General features: G+C 33.3%; 1 protein-coding gene across 1 annotated transcript; it reads right to left on the reverse strand.

Annotated features, from left to right (window-relative positions):
* Positions 1 to 7,846: 7,846 nt before the first annotated feature.
* On the reverse strand, positions 7,847 to 18,099 carry Nca (neurocalcin homolog). Its single transcript, XM_071587725.1, has 4 exons — positions 17,973 to 18,099; positions 17,767 to 17,885; positions 15,949 to 16,137; positions 7,847 to 11,772 (listed from the first exon to the last, which is right to left on the reverse strand). Exons 1-4 carry the CDS (start codon positions 18,040 to 18,042, stop codon positions 11,578 to 11,580), a joined length of 573 nt encoding a protein of 190 aa, XP_071443826.1. The 5' UTR covers positions 18,043 to 18,099; the 3' UTR covers positions 7,847 to 11,577.
* Positions 18,100 to 18,169: the final 70 nt, after the last annotated feature.

The raw sequence follows: 18,169 nt of genomic DNA on the forward strand, positions 1-18,169 counted from the left end.
TTTTAGTGGCACCAAATGTTTAACGAAGGCAGGAAGCTCATCGAAGACGAGCACCGCGTCGGACGCCCCACGACCGCTGTATAAGGAACTAGCCTCGGATATTGCACCGTATCTAGAAATCATATTTAAGAAATCGATAGTAAATCACAAGGTTCCCAGTGACTGGAAAACGGTTACTGTAACACCAATATTTAAAAACGGAGAGAAGGAAGAACCAAGAATTTACAGACTTATAGTATTTTCCTCACATCCATATCATGCAAGGCCACGGAATATACTTATAGTTGCTAGTTCGATCGTGAGACACCTTGATAGTCAGGTGTTATTCATGAAAAATCAACACGGTTTCCGAAAGGGTAGATTCTGCGGGACACAACTTCCGCTTTTTTCATTGTCTCTCTAGTTCAGGAGAGAGCAATGTTCCAGTGTACGCGGTTTTTCAAGATTTTAAAAAAGCTTTCGAAAAAGTAACTCGTAGTTAACTACTCACAAAGCTAGAAGCATAGGGCATAGATAAAAATATCCTGGATTGGATTAAAGACTTTGAATGGTTGGGTGTAAAGAGTCGTCATAGATAGAGTTAGCTCCAATGCAGTACACTTCACCTCGAGCGTTCCCCAGGGAAGTGTGATTGGACTTCTTTTATTTCTCTTTACGTTAACACCAACTCCGTAATCACTAGTAAGATACTTTTATTTGCCTACGATGCAGTGGTTTGAAGAGATAACCATGTACCTGAGGATAAAGCAGGTTTAGAAGATGACCGAAACGCTATACAACGCTGGTGCGACACTTGGCAATTAAAATTTTACTTAAAAAGGGCGTAATGATGAATTATTGGAAAAAGAGCAATACCCTCCCTATTGCATCAGGAACAACGAAATGGAATGTGTAGATTCGATTAAATACTTCGGCGTTACCCTCACTCCTCTTGGGTGAATCATATACGGGGAATAAACAGACAAACTAATAAAAAAATTAGGATTTATTTGAAGATTTCTGGGTGAATGCAAAAAAGGTCAAGGAGAAATGTTATTTTTTGCTCTTTAGGTCTTATTTAGAATATGCTACTTGCATTCAGGATCCTCATGAAGTTGGATTATTTGTCGAATTCAATCGCGTGCAGTGTATAGGAATTGCCAGATTTGTAAATCATTGTTATGATTAACTTAGTAGCGCATCAAAATTATTAGAGGAGCTTGGCTGGAAATCACTCACTGAGCGGGGGTCAAATTACAGATTTGCTCTCTTGCATTAATTGGAAGGATGTCTCTTTAGCAATGATGTTGAAAATTTATTATTGCCCCCATCGTACTAAGGTAGGGGAGATAATGTCAGCAACATTAGAGATATTAAGCGTAGAAAGGATAGATTTAAGATGCCAGTTTTTTAAAGAGCGATAAAGGATCAGAATAATGTGTTTGACAACGGCAGGGTAAAAGTATTCGGGTCACAATTGGTCTCGTGTGTATTCACCCTCTGCAACACACCCTAGTGGTGGCTATCAGGGTACTAAAATGCTATAATACTAAATGCAAAAATAAATTTGCTGTGAGGATGATAATAACTACTACTGAGCCAACTTGTTGCTTTTAAATCAAAACAGAGAACTTAGAGGCTTAATTCAAACTGAGTTCACAAATTTTGCAATCCAGAGAATCAAATAGATTAACATAGGATCTACACTAATATTAGCATCAGCATGTTAGGGAATGCTGGTTAATTGGTTCCATGAGGGCATCTGGGACAACATTTAAATATAAAAGCCTTGGTTTCGCAATTAGTTGCTCTATGTACCAGAAATCCTCTGTGCCACTCCTTTATAGTGCGCTTGTCCATGGAGGTGCGACGTAGCAAGCGATGTTTTTCCCTCTTAGTTAATTCTGTATTGTAAGAAGAGAACTTCATCTTGCCAGCCGAGGAAAAACGGCCACCCATGATATTTCCTGAGTCCCGCTGAAATGAGCAGATTAACCCTATTTAAGACATGATTCAAACACCATTATAAATAATTCGAAAAACTGGATAGAGACAATAATAATCAAAGTAAATTCCTGAAATTTATTTCACTTTTCTGCATATTTACCTTGTACATCAGACCCTTATACCATCTCTTTACAAGCCCTTGATAGCCGGCAGCAAAGGCTTTTGTTTGCTGTCGCAGCCAGCGAGTAACCTATTGGATTACATTTTAAAAACGTCGGCCACCCAAATAGTTTTTTAGGGGGCCGGACAGATAAAAATCATTGGGGCTAAATCGGGACTTAACGGTGAATGCTCTAAGCGTTCCCAATGATGTTCGTAGCAGCTCCTGCATTGGTAGTATGACTTTTTGAGACTTATTTATTGACTTAATATTTATTGTATATACTACACAGCTCAAAAGTGGAGATGACATACAAAAAGGCAGTTGTAAAATCTAAGGAGTTAGAGGTACAACGAGTGTTTCTGCGTTATCGTTAACTATGAGGGGCAGTCATATGAAAACAGAATACACGCTACAACGAACAGTCCGCGCACCAAGGACATTTTTTTATGAATCTGATCGAATTGCATCTCATTTATCTGAAAACCTAATCATATGGATGACTTTCCCACTTATTTAAATACCCTTTGTTAGTTCATTGTGTTTATAAATTATTCGATGAATGAGTTGAGTAAAAATGGTGAAAGCGGGCATCCTTGTCCGACATCTTGTCTAGTGTCGGCTATTTTTGTCGTTTGTGTAAATTTCAAAGGATTGTAATTTATAACGGTTAAATATATCTCATAAATGTCCCTTAATTAAAATATCCCATCAATTCGTCTCGCTTATGTTGGTTATATTCACCTCAACTGGGGAACAGATGATGGTTATATATTAACCTCGACTCTCTCGACTACCAATAAATATGCTTGTTTTTTCTTTTCCTGAATAGTACTGGTGGTATTTCGCAGCTTTGATTTACCTCTTATTTTATTTTTACTGGTTTCCTTCGAACATTAAATAAAGAAAGACTCCTTGTAACTGTGGCTTGGAGGTCTATGTAGCATGACGTTCGAATAATTTGTGACGATACAGTGGGAGCTCCTCTCTCGCCTTCTTCATTCGATACCTTTTAAGCCTTGCTACTTGGCTTAACTTTTGGTGAAACTTTACAAAGTTGATATTTATTTTTAGATTTCATTCACTTATGGTATCAACAATTTTTTATTATATTGACAAGGAGCATTGTAGAGAGAGAAAAGTAACTCACCAGCGACTGGAACCTTATAAATCCGACGTTTATAGCGCTTTTTTATATTAGAGTCGAGGTCGTGGTAGCCAAAGCTAGTCGGCGGTGTCTTTATTTATTTAATGCGCGGATCTTGTTTCTACGCAACCTTTTGTTTTGTAGTGTCGCTCGTAAGTTGATTATTTATATTTAGATTCAGATTACTCTGATATCTTAAAATGAACAAATGTCTCTCAAGTAATTGTAGGTTATCGTTCCACTCGACGCTTATCACCCAATCCATTCTGTTCAATCAATTATCGTTTTGTATTTCCTTTTGCCCTTAAAGTCGTTTCATTTTATTCAAATTTGATTTAAGTGATTCGGCTTCTCCCTCAGCATCCTAGAATGACGTACCTTATGTATTCTTTACCTCCCTTCTCTTTGCTTCTTCAATTTGCGGACTTATTACCCACTAAGTATTACAACTCGCTTCTTTTAATAAATTATTCTCATGGCTACTTAGCTTCAATTTTCCAGACCACCATCCTTTTCCATGCGGAAACAGTCAATATTTTCATTTTCTACACTGTTTTTGAATTGGCAGAAAGCAAAGAAATTATCTATCACCAAAGGCAATTTTCGGTTTTCTCATCATCACTCAATTTTTATTTAATAATAATCCTAAGACACCATCATGGTCAGTCACTACATCGACCATTCTGTTGTTAGAAATTTTAATATCTTTCTGGAGGGCGGCAGCTATTTCTTCTACATACATTGAAAGCTTTGATCATCGAATTATAACATTTTACCCTGAATAAAAATAATCTAGTTAGATATTTCCCTGTAAAAACTGGCATTTACCATTACTCTTCGATTATTTTGTTTCTGAAATTAGGCACCTAACATATTCTCCTCACTGTAAAATGCACCTCTCTTATTTTTATTTCCAATCCAAATTGTATTATGCAGCTCTTCCGCCTGCATTTGTTCTAAGCTGCATTCCTGTAACTAACAAGCATGATGAAAACAAGTCATTGAAATTTTCCCTTGCAGGATGAAAACTCTTATAGCTGAGAAATAGAAAAACGGTCAGAGAGGCAACAAACACCACTGGTTTTTTGAGGATCAATTAGCTGTTTACACCGGAGGTAAGCAAATAAATTCAAGAGCTTACATATTCAGGCTCGGTGCACCCTGGATGGGTAGTTATCAGACAGTCTTGCTGTTATTTTTAATTTCTAGCATCATATGAGGAAGCTTTCGTTTCCTCATAATAGAGGCCTTCCTCATGCCCCTTCATGGAATATCATTTGCTTTGCTACTCTCTACGCTTGACTCAATAGTTAAACTAACTAACCGAATGATATGTAAGAGTTGGTTTTCTCCAAAGGCACAATTGCAATGAAGTCTTAGGCAGTTTTCCAATGTGACAGGGTTTCAACTACCAGCATTTCGAGAGCTAACTCTGCTATTGTCCTCAGAGTGTTGATGACTCTCACAATGATAAATCATTTATTGAGTTAGCTATTGAAACCTTGGCAGCTGAAATCCTGATCTGGAAGAAAACCTGTTAATATTTCACAATTTTTTAAATAATAATTACCATTCTTAAGCCATGTGCTTAAAATGTCAATTTGGCTTTATATACAAAATGTACTTCAAAGGAAATTAGCAAAATTGAAGTTGGGAGAGCTGTAATTGTGCCATTGCCTTTAACTATAGGTATGAGAAAAAATTGTAAACCAATATATAAGGCTGCATGAACTATGAAATTGTATGGAAAATTGATTTTTTCATCATGCTCCAGATTAATTAATAAATATTTACAGTCCTTATCCAGGGTGCCGCAACATAACTTCCTTTTTTTTGAAAGCGTTTTGCTTTTGAAAAAGGAAGTTATGTTGCCGCACCTTGTACCACAACCAAGTACATTGGTTTTTGCTTATGCACATGTTTTTTCAATCCTTTTCTTTGAAAGTCTATTTTATTTTACTCTGATGATAACGACTAAATACCAATTAAATTTAATACATGAAATTGAAAGTAGCAAGGTTTTGAATTACCCTTAAATGAGCTGGGGTATTACTCTCTATTGAATTGATTCATGACAACAGTGCCATGGGTGCTAGCATGGAGACAATATCCCTACGACTAGGACTCTTAAAAAAATTACCAAAGAAAGAAAAAAATGTCATCTGATGATAATTATCAGCAAAATTAAGCATTGAAATGGGATGGAAATGGAAAGGCTTACGTCAGTCTGGAAGGAGGTATGCTGACCTAGGTTAAGATGTTCTGCTGGCTTGAAAACATTATTAAGTCCAATGGAAAGACAGCAGAATTTCACAGTCGAGATAGCTTCAGCCGAAGAGGCATTTAATATGAAGAGCAGGATTTAACACCTGAAATGATCAGCAGACATGTAAACAAATATTTCATAAAAACCAATGTATGTAGTGTGGCAATATATGTGTGTATGCCATGAAAGCTGATTCTTGCCAAAAATAGAAAACTTCATCTTTTGAAATGTGGTGCGTCCATTGAAGATTAAAACTACCCTGGACAAATTAAGTATGCAATGAAGGCTTTGTGTGTTTCCCACCAAGGCAGTACCCTGATCCCATGGAAAATCATCAGAGACTTCACTGCAATCATTTGCTAGGATAACACCAAATCTTACAAGCAATGAAGACGTTCTGGAGAGAGCGAGGGAAAAGTACCAGCTGATAGAGGCCATAGAAAATATAAGAAACAGGGAGTTTAGCAGGAGAGTATATAAAGCATTTAGAATGGTGAGTAAATATGAATAGGGAAGAATAGAAGAAAAATTGATAAGAGAAAAGTCTAGAATGAAATCTGGATGGCATAAAACATTTGTGTTCATATGTGGACATGAAAGAATTGACATTGAACTCTTTACAAGTAGAAGGCACTAATCCAGGTTATTGCAATTTATCAATTAAATCCAAGAAAAGAATTCTCATACAGGTGTTTCATAGTCAGTCACTGACTTCTACCTATATGAGCTTATTTTTTTACTAAAGCATTGAGCCTGGACCAGAGGCCCCTAATTCACTTTTATTTTAACTCTCTCTGCATTAAAGAGTGATCATAAAAAATTTTCTGATGCTTCTAAATTGAGCAGGTAAACATCCTCAAAAGAATGAATGGCTCTTTTGAATGCCTCCTCCCCTTGTGCACAAGTATTTCAAGTGGCACATTTGAAAGTGTTATCCAGATGACCCTCTCACCATTGACTTAAACCATATCCCACCTCTGACATATTGATACATAGTTCAATTCAATACTCCCTTTCTGTTATATTTTGGAAAGTGAAGGTTATTATAAAATTAGACAATTCATAAATATTAAAGTATGAGTCTAACAAAACATAAGGCAAAGATTATCAGAAAAGAAATAATTTTTCCTATTTTTTTAAGATATTAAATGGTTTATTAAAAATGATCACCCTTCCACAAACCTAGTGTTTTCTGCAACTGAGTATCTTTAGATTTTCAAATGGAGCTAGAATTCCTTTATTAACGAGCCTTTTTGCTGCTATACTTTCTTGTAGATAATGAAATAACATCAATCTCACATGTACATTCATATGAAAGGTAATGTGACACTAATAAAGAATATCACCCAGTCACATTCTTGAACTAATAAAAAACCAGTGTGACTCCTAATAGTAATAATAATTATTATTTAATAAGTTTTGTGCTAATAAGTTTAAAATGAGTAAGTTTAAAAAAATTAAAATATAAAACAATCACAAAGTATTAGCACTGAAATAGCTGTTTTTGGGGATTCAAAAATGTATTTAGGCTGATAATGTGTGCATTACATTCACTCACTCAACTATGCTAGTACATCAGTGTCAACAATATCTTGAGGAATGATTCTTCATTGTTTCCAAGCATGGATCACTTGTAATTCATAAAAACCATACATTGAGAAAAATATATTATTCCTTCTGATTAACTTCTATGGCCACTATGAATGCAATTGTCTTTGATTCACTTGAGTAACAAACATTAGATGCCTAAAGGCTGATTATTTTATTGACATCGCTATAGGTATTTATATAAATGACTATTCGTATTTAATTGTTATTGTTGTACCTATTATCAATAGCAGTATATGTTAAGTACCAATATCAAAATTATCTATTTATCCGAGAGAACACTCCATAAGTGTCCAAACAATAATTGAAGTAATTTTGATGGTTTTTAGCTATTCATTTCTGATCAAACCTAAAATATTACCTACTTGTTCCCTTTCACTAAAAAAATGCCAGTCTGTACAATTACTGAAGAATTTATGCAAATGTTCAATGGATTTTTTCAATGAATAGAATGGTTTTTGGTCTGTTAGATGGTTACATTTGGGATTTTATCTATGAATCCTAGCATGCTAATTCAAATCATGATAAATAATCTTGGGTTTATGGAATTCTTGACAATCTATTAACTGGATGGACTGTCCATGCCTTCGATTAAAAATGAAGTTTTTCAGCCTATCAATTTTTAAATCACATATGTGTGGGGTCTACTTTGAAATATATACTATAAAATTGCGTTAAAATCTCAATTTCACAGAATGAGTTTAAATTTCATAAAATTTGATAAAAAGAATTGCATTGTACCACTTTTATTCATTAAAGGCAACTTTACAAACAATGATGTTATGCCTCTTGGGGTACATGAATAGTGAAATGCACAACGTAATAGTGAATGAAAAGTAAGCAATGTTCAATTACCAAGAAAACATACACAAATATCATTTTATAGGGAATGTGGTGAAGAATGGTAAACCCACATTTAATTGATGAGTGAAATAACAGAGGTACACACACCAGAAAGCCACATAAATAGAAATTCAAGTGCTTGGCAGGACCAAGAATTGCACTGATTAAATTTGTGCTCAGATTTATTTCACAATGTTAGCAGCAAGTAATTTAAAGGTGAATTTTACTCTTCATTAACATGACACATTGTGAAAAGCCAAGTTATGGAAAGTACATAGATGGTTGAGTCATTACCACTCGAAAAGTGCAATAACATTAAATATATGGATTAATACAGAGATGTCTCCTTAGGCCTCATAATGGTAAAAATGCATCAATAATTTTAAAAATGACTTTACAAACAAAAATAGTACAGATTATCAATACATTTCTCCACCAACATTTGAATTTAACAAGTGTATTTGAAGTAACCCAAAATCTTATGGATATCATGGCAACCATATTTCCATAAGCAAGCAGTAGACACATGCATGATTTTTTGTGCTCTAAGGGTTTTCATCAAGGGAAAAATTATTTATCCATGGATTTATATGAAAATATTGGATATCATTAGGAAGGACAATTAAATATTTTACATGACACACAATTACACCATTAGCAACAATTTAGGATGAAGATACATTCTTAAAATTTATATTCCACTTAGAATGTGGAGAGATTAAGTATATATCAGACATCATTCTGATGGCTAATTAATGGCACAAATTAGCCATCACATATTGCTTTCAATTCCTCATTATTGTGATGAAACATAAATAATAAATAAAGTTTGGAAGGACATTAATTCTAGTTAATTCGCAAGACATTCTGAGGAAAGCTAATTACAATATTTCAAAATATAATAAATTGCTTTCATTAAGGCAAATCTATCTTCATCCTATTATCATTATTTTATTTAACATTCAAAACCCAAGAAAACTTTTGGCCACTCATTTAATGGTATTAAGAATCACATGCCACTTAGGATAAATATTTTTCAACATCAGACATAATATTAATTAAGTTAAAATCCTCTACTACAAATATATGATAAAAACATCAGGTAAAAATACATAAATATGAAACCTTACACTCATGGTTCAAGAAACACACATAAAAATGTTTTTTTTTTTACATCACAGCATGAGAGAGGATCACATGAAGATCATGATTTTTGGGGATTTCATTGAAATTTACGTGACCATGGAAATTTAAAAGAATCTAGACCTTGAATGGTATAAATTCAAGAAGGAGATTAGTATATTTTTTAACCAGTTACAGTGAAAGTTTAATAATTTATAGATAACAGGCTTGTACATTTCATTTCATAGCCTTAACAAATATTACAAAAGGCTTTGGAAGGAAAAAGTCCAATCTTATAATAGGTAGGTATGCACTTTAAGATATTTTAATATTTTGTAGTCATTAAAGTAAAATTATACAATTCTATTTATTTTAGGTAACATGCTCACTTGCCCCTTTTCAGTCAATAGTAGATTTACCTTGCATTCATTGTTTTACATTTGAACATCTATGATGAACCATTTAAGTCCATTTAAAAATTCAGCTAAGTCTAATCGAAAGATACTAAGTAATATCATAAGTAAACACTCTCTCTAAATTTTCCTGAGAAAGAGATTGAAAAATATATTTACACGGAAATATGCTTGATTTGCCTGCTTCAGCAGCATAAATTCTACCTCAGCATACCTTAAGACCACCAATTCTCAAGTTTTCCCCTTGCTTCAAGATCTACCACCCATGATCATTCTCTGACTAATTACATGCACAAGATTCAAATAATTTTCACTGAAAAAGCTTAAAATTACAACTCTTAACAATCTAGGCTTTTGTCAGAGCATCGGTAAATATAACAGTAATTTTTGTCTTTTTGTGCATAATCATTACTAAATGATATAATGTAAAAACCTATGAACAACGTTACAAACATTTTCATTCGCAGTTCATTTTATTACAAGAGAAGAACACCCTTGATTTAACAATTTTTATAACAAGTACTCTGCAGAAAAGCAGACCTTGATAGAAAACCCAAGTATCAATTTGGCTAAAACTGCACAGTGGTTGTCACTACAAAAATATGAAACTTTTTTGAAATGGCAATCATATCATCTAGTTTTCTTTGACTGCATTGATTTAAGCACACTGCAATTTAGCACTTTAAAAAATGGAACAAACATCATTTCACATAGTTATTTCTCCTTAAAATCCTCTTTAACATTTAAGCCAATGATGTCATAAAATTGTTTGGATTCTCTTAAAGCAACAAAATTAAAAATAATTAAAAGGCAGTGCACAGAAGTTGCCTGGTCTGCAGAGTTAATGAGAGACAAATCTGATCAATGAATTAAGTAAGAGTAAAAACTATAAACTATAAATAAAAAACAGATAAATGAACACACACCCATTATCATATCTATCATTCCATTCGAAAATACTGGTTAGACCAAAAGCCTAACAGTCCTATGTGCTCATATATTAAAGCACTCAAATAATCAGCATAGCAAATCTCTTCTGGAAAAGATAGAGAGAATATATTTTATGCAATGAAACTCTCCAGTGTTAATTTTAATGGGGTACCATGCAATAAAGATTTCATTTGCAATTCAGAAAAATTCTATCAGAAGTGTAGCTGGCTGGATACAGTAAAATTCATAGAAAAGAATTTATGTCTATTAATAGGAAATGTAAGTCATATAATAGGAGCTTCGTTCAGCAAAATGAAGTAAAAATAACAGGAGTGGAAGGTTTTTAATGCCACTTCTCTTATGCACTTCATCAAGAATTGAGTGGTATTATAAATAAAACACAATGAACCAATAAGACTCAATTAATACAGAATCAAAACATATAGACCATAATCAACTCACATTTATGTTATTCTAAATGTTCAATTTGTAAATAATGGGGGTAGGGGAAAGTACAGTAAAGTAACCAACAAAAGACAGGATGAAAATGGGTCATGGAAATCACTTCATGTGACACCCATGGGCAACCTCCCTGCAGAGAAGAGACGGGAAGATTTATTTTTATCCATCAGCATTGGGTTGGGATCTTGCATGCTTACTTGTGTGTGTCTGATATGTGTACACACTGCACATCAAGCCACTTTATAATGGTTTGAATATACATGGAAAATGATGAAATTTGAGTACTGATATAAAAACAAATGAAACTGCCTAAATGGCACTTTTTTTTTTGAGTATGAATGACTGGTTGCAGTGGCCTCAATATTATTTCCGGGAGTTGGTTTCATGTGTTAAGTGTACAAGTACAGTGTGGGTTAGCATGCTCCAAATGCTAAGTTTGCACATGTGACCGACACTGGTAACACCTATATAGTTGCACCACTATTAAACATCAGGAGACTATCCACTTTAATTTGTTTGGAGAGAATAAGACCCAAGCAATTTCCAACTTGTTTTCCTCCTTCCAAAAATCCACATCATCATCATCATCACTAGTAATCTTCACAAGTATTCAAGCATCTACAACTCCCACTCTTGGCACCACTACAAGTGGTGCCCTTTTAATTTACCATCAGCTATCTCTCCATTAATAATACGTTCCTCACTGAGATTGGGGATCACATTGCAAGAGGCGCACAATTGATGGATCACTCTTTGCACCCTCAATGAATTCTTCCAATGATAATTTCCCATCTTGGTTCTTATCCATTTGCCGAAATATTTTGTCGGTCCGCTTCTCTGGTGTGGACTCGTCTTCTGGCATTTTCATTACGGAGCCAACCATTTTGTAAATAGCCTGGGGAAGACAAAAAAATAAATATTGATTGACTATCTCTGCAGTTATAGGGGAACAAAAGGACAAGGGAATCATATATCATTTACTTTAGAATGGATAAATTAATTGTTAAATGCTTGGAAACCTTTGTTCACTCAGAATTAAGATCGACACAATTTCATTCTGCTCCAACATTAAGCCATACCTGAAAATATTTTTCAGTTTAAATTAATGCCTATTCTGAATTGAATGCCATTTCAAAACACTGGCACCTATAACCTGAACATTTAACTATTTGGTAATTAAACTCACTCGTTTCAATGTTGTCATTCATTGCAACAGCTACTTGCAGTGTTCTACCTTAAATTATAATTACTGGAGCAGAACAAGGCTTTCTTGAAGAAGGGCTAATGACTTCAGCAAAAAGTTTGAAATTGGAAACAATTTTCCTTTACTATACATGCCCAATACTCTATTTCACAATTCTAAAGATTAAAACTTGTAAAAGAACATATACAGCGATAGATTTGATAGTCATCCCATCAGAACAGCCCCCAATTTAACATTTTTAAGTTCATTGTTATATAAAAAGTATGACCAAAAATCTCTTTCAAAATACAGATTGTTGCAGAAGAAATTTAAAAAATGCTGCAGATAGAGACCAAAAAAATTAAAGGATCTATGCATTTACCTTCTACTCATCGGAACTGTTTGGACTGTGAATTATGGTATTGACAGTAAATACCCAAACAGGTTCTTACCTTGATGGGTGATTATAAGTATTCTAAGATTGCATGTATGCTGCAGAAATACTGACAAATGTAACATACACCTATTACAAAAAAAGACTGCTTTAATATCATCTAGCGTATGGATGAATGAAAATGCTATATTTCAAATTTAGTGTGTGTCAAAATTATTTTGCATGCATGTTTTTTACATTTTTGTATTATTCATTCCTTTTTAGTAACAAATGAAGACATATTGAGCTAAAGGCCAGAGTTCATCATGTATTTGTATGAAGGTACAATTTCACCCCTCTACAAATTGGCACAATTAATATTTCTATCAATATAATTTGGCATTTCATTTATCCAATAGGTGTCAGAATGTCCTCTTTCATTTAAAAAGTTTAAAATTCATCATTAAACATGGCCTTTCTGCTAAAATAGCGACCCAATGAGTTCCATCTAATTTGAACTGATAATAATAGTATGAGAGCTGTCTCATTCTTCAATGATGACCAACTTCTAAATTAAGGATTTTACAAGACTGCAGATTCAACCACATAGGAACTGTTTTTTTACTCAGAATCATGAATCTCATACTTTTGCACATGGTACAATAAGAACTGTGATACCCCAATAATTAAACTTCATTTTTACACCCTGAATTCACTATCACGATTGAAGAAAATCCCAATCATTGTACCAAAATTTGTTTACCTAAATGTTCTTGTGAAATGGAAGAGAGAGGGGAGCTAGATTTCTGAAGGATACAAGGCAATTTTACAGCATTACACCTCAATCATAGTATAACAAAATCATTATAGTGAGAATATTGGTGGGATACAATAGTAATACCACCAAAGTTATTCATCAGACCTAGAACGTCTCATTTGCATCATCTCTGCCCTTTGATAAAAACATATCCTGGTAATAGTTCAAGAAAGAGGTATGATTTTCTGTCAGAGCTGAAAACCTCCCTCACTCCGTTTATGCATGAAAATTGAGTGTGCAGTGGAGTGCTTGGGGTTGAAAGCTAACAACCAGCAAATGATCTGAGTGGTGGTAGGCTGGATACAACAATAAAAGACTAGATGTAGATCATTAACTTTCACTGTGATTTTTTGATCCTGAGGTAACTTTTGAGCTTGATTGTCCATGAAGCTTTTCTTGCGTTTCAGTGAGCATCTTCAGGAGTGAAGTGAAAATGCTTCCGAAGGTGCTTGCTGCAGTGCAAGATAAAAAATGTTTACACACAGCTTTTCCACACACAATCTAACTCAAGCGCAACATTAGCATCACATGAGGAAGCATAAAAAAACAAGCATTTCTGTTTGAATCCCATGGATGAAACATGACCATAGATGGAGTAAGTAAAGATAGTCATCAACATCATTGGATCTACAGTAATTTTCAATAATTAACAAATATTTCAGAAAGAGAGATAAAGGGATGCAAAATCTTTATTTTGAAAAGAAGAGTCAAATATTTGTAATTAAACTATGCCTTTGTTTTCCATGAAACAAAAAAGCAATGCATGATACACCTTAAACTCTTAAAATTAGACACTTTACAAACAGTATATTCTAACTCCACTTTAATGATGAATTTGTGCAAAACAAAGGGATAACCCAGGGAATCAGATACTGTATGCACTTCCCAATACCTGGAAGAGAATTCTCAACCTGAGAGAACACTTCAATCACCACAACATATGCTAGCTTTATTTTTCCTGTATGATCAATAAACACCTTGTTATACTCATAGACACTTAGTTACCTATGAGCAACAAGCCACCTTCATACACTCATATGGATAACCAACCATGCCTTACAAGGGCCACTTTTTAATTTGTAGAGATAGATAAAATTATATTTGAAAATTTAAAAATGTAATTCAAAAAGTCAAAAGAAAATAAATTAATACCTATTCACATATTTTTTAAAAAATTCTTTTAAATTTGCATACAAGCAATGATAATGTTTTCAGCTAAATGTATTCATTGGATATGCATTAGCTCCACACAAAGATAGCTGAAATAAATTCCATCATAACAGGAGGAATTTATTGTGTCCGTTTCATTTAGTTTACTATGATAAATGAAATAAAACCCTATAGAAAATGTGAGGACTGTTCAATAAGAACGATATGATTTATTATTTTTAAATTTATTTTATAATTTATCGTGCGAATATTTAATTTTTTTATTATCATGCAAGCTCAATGCATGAAGCATAGTTGGTACAAATTTCATTGATTTAACTCCAGTATTGCAACAGTGGCAGCTGTTGCAAGCTGAAACATGTTCAGTTTGCCTATGGTAATGATGGAGGTAACACATGATGCTGCGCTGATATTTTGCTTTCTCTTGAACAAATTGTCAATAGAGGCAGAAAAGGCAGGAAAGTAACACCACACGATGCTTGTGGAGAGTCTGATACTCCATTGATGTAGCTATTAGACAGTTTAAGATATTTAAAGATGGATTATTTCACAGGAATGTGAACCCAGAGCTTCAACCGCTTCTCTTAAATAAAAAAGCATTAACACCACCGACCATTGTGAGAAAATATTGAATATGTTAAGAGCATATGAGAAATATTGGAAATTTCATTGGAAGCCACACATTTGTTAGTAACAGAAACATTACACATTATACGTGTTTGTATGCAGTAGATTCCACAAAACCTGTGAAATTGCAATTAACTCAAGGAAATTATTTTTAAGTGTTTCTTAACCTTTACTTAGTCCAAATTTAGCCCCATATAATTTTTTATTGTTCAACAATGTGAAGAAGCAGGCATAGGCAAACTGAACATGTTTCAACTTAAAATGGATGCCACTGATGGCAATACTGAAGTCAAATCAATCAAACTTGTGCTATATTAAAAAAACCAGGATTGTCAATTCAAAGGTTTGTTTGATAAGTGAGGGTAGAGCTCACTTAGCACTAAGCCCTATACAGCATGTGAAATTCACACATCAGGGACGGGAGGGAGGGTTCTTTCCCTGTATCACCTATGGTTTCCCAGGAATATATGGTTCCCAAAAAGTCACACAGCTTGGGTCAAGCCGAGGGTACCCACAGGCATCACTCTGTTTTTAATTCTGGCCTCTAGTCAGCATACCAGCATGCTACCGCCATACTATTATGTCCTCTCTTTGGACCATACGTACATTACAAATTAAGCTGGCAATATAAAAGAAATGTAGACTTTTTCACAAAAAATTATGCGAATAAAAAATTAATTGAAATTGCTCCATTGAATGCCTTCCATTTTTTCAATAGAATAAAACAATACAATGAAGAAGTAGTCCTAACTAAAAGTAATAAAGAGTAAGATAAATGAGTGCGAGAGTTGCCCTCCCTTAAATAATATAACTATTCATAAACAGTAACTTGACTGTGCATTTAGTTGTTATAATTTGAAACTAAAAAAATTAAAATATATTTCTCCAAAAGTTTACTTACTGTGACTATCTCTAGCATTTCCTGCCGTGAAATGTAACCATTTCCATCCAGATCATACATTGAAAAAGCCCATTTCAATTTCTGTTCCAGTTTACCTCTGGATGTTACAGATAGTGCACAAAGGAACTCCCGGAAGTCTATTGTACCATCTCCATTTGCATCAAACGTACGAAATACATGCTCTGCAAACTGCCAAGGGAAAAATCGAAAGGTTAGTGAAAGATTAAGTAAAAGCATCAAACTTTGGGAAAAAACAGTAAGGTTGAACCAGGAACATTATGTACAATTACACAGGGCATGATATTGTTTTCCATCTTTGTTTTGGTACCCCTAATAAGAGTTATTGCATTTAATCCTATCATTATTTATCACAACTGATAATACTATCTATTCTTCCATAAATTATTTGGTTATCTTTTATAGTAGGGGAATACTAATTAAAATTTTGCATTATGCCACTTAATATGCATATGTTAAACCTTGAACTGCAACTGTAAAATACATTTAAACAGAAGATTTTTACATAGGGTTTTAAAATTACTAACCAGTTCATCAATTATTTTTTCCACATTGCCTCAAACTTTTACTCAAAGATAATATCACAAATATTACATTACTATTATATATTCAATTTTATTATCTTAATTTGTAATTAACTAAATGGGTTAAGAAAGAGGCCACAAAGCTGGAAATCATTGATCCTAACAGTTGAATGATCTCTAACAGTATCTTTTAACTTTAATTTACTGTGAACAAATTAAATATGTGTATGCTAGTAAATTCAAATTCAACCATGCAATTTAAAAATTTCATGTTTTCAAAAGCTGTGGTGAATTGTGTATTAAGTGTGCACCGACGACTTGTGAAAAAATACTATATATTTTGTGAATTTTACCTCGTTAATTGGCTCATGGATGTTTTTGTAGCATAGGAAATAATACATTTACTGAATTTCAGTTTTAACTAAATAAAGATATAAGCTAAACATATAGAAAATATTCTTTCAATGAGATGAAAATTCATCATCTCATTGAAAGGACAATTTTCGCATAATTCAATGAATTATATGTTTTGGTAACCCTAAAATCTATTACAGCAGTAATTATTTATCTATAAAATTAAGTAGGAACCTAGATGCTAATATCAAACTTTGTAATTGTTATATTTATTACACAAAATAAAACAAATGTTTTGATGTTGTTTCATTATCTAGCTGTTTCAATTGGAACCTTAAATCTGGTGGAAATTGATTGGGAGATAAGAGGTTCATGGAAAAGGGAAATTTATTGGCATATACATGATTGAGCAAGAAAATCAAATAGGGAACCTAAAATCTAACATGCTACATTAAAATAATGCACTGCAGGCATAAAACTAAGTTCGGGCATTACAAGTGATTTTATAAATATCATACCTTTATATAGTTTACTTATAGATTAAGGCTATGAATTGATTGATAGTAAAAATATCATTGGTGAATGGCAGTAATAAATGTAAACAATATATTAATTTTAATCCCTGAAAAAAGGAATTTAAAGACATATATGCTATCTATAGGATATTAACTTCCATTCATTTAAACTTAAATTTTTTGACAAGAGTATTGATGGAGAGAATTAACAATGAAGAGCTTTTGTATATATTCGGTTTGAGAACTATGATGCAACAAGGATGAAACTAAAAACTCAATTATCTGATGTTCACTATCATATGACAATTACTTCACAGACAAGACTTTTTAATACACAAGTATTTAGAAAGGCATTATTTATATCATGTTTTCCTAGATACAAAGTCAGAATATTGTGACATATTTACCTTTGAAGCATCACCATATGGAAAGAAATTTCCATAAATTTTCTTGAACTCATCCACACTTAAGTGACCACTGGGGCAATCTTTTAAAAACCCTTTATACCACTCTTGGATTTCAGCATCTGGATAAAATAAAACAATAATTAATTTCAGTAAAGAGAAGAGAACAATAATTTGTATTTCATGCACATTACACTATCTCACAATACCTGAAAATTCCGTATTTTGGCGTAGGTCCTCTAAAACTTCTGGTTTAAGTTTACTGTTTTGCTTACCCATGACTTTTTCCTCTAACTATATAATTATAATACAAGTATTGATTACCACCTCTTCAAGGCTGAAAGAAAGTTAAAAGTGAAAGATTAAACAAATGCTAAGAAATAAAGAGGCTTACTTAATACATTTA

The sequence above is a fragment of the Hetaerina americana genome, unplaced genomic scaffold (genome assembly GCF_022747635.1).
Source record: "Hetaerina americana unplaced genomic scaffold, ioHetAmer1.1.p SCAF_3, whole genome shotgun sequence".
Classification (NCBI taxonomy): Eukaryota; Metazoa; Arthropoda; class Insecta; order Odonata; family Calopterygidae; genus Hetaerina; species Hetaerina americana.

Bases quoted from the DNA above. Each gene is read 5' to 3' on its own strand.
- Nca (XM_071587725.1), bottom strand. From the start codon at position 18,042: ATGGGTAAGCAAAACAGTAAACTTAAACCAGAAGTTTTAGAGGACCTA. The intron at 17,886-17,972 runs GTATTGTGAGAT...TATTTTATCCAG, and splicing joins CCAAAATACGGAATTTTCAG to ATGCTGAAATCCAAGAGTGG. The intron at 11,773-15,948 runs GTAAGTAAACTT...TGTCTTCCCCAG, and splicing joins AAATGCTAGAGATAGTCACA to GCTATTTACAAAATGGTTGG.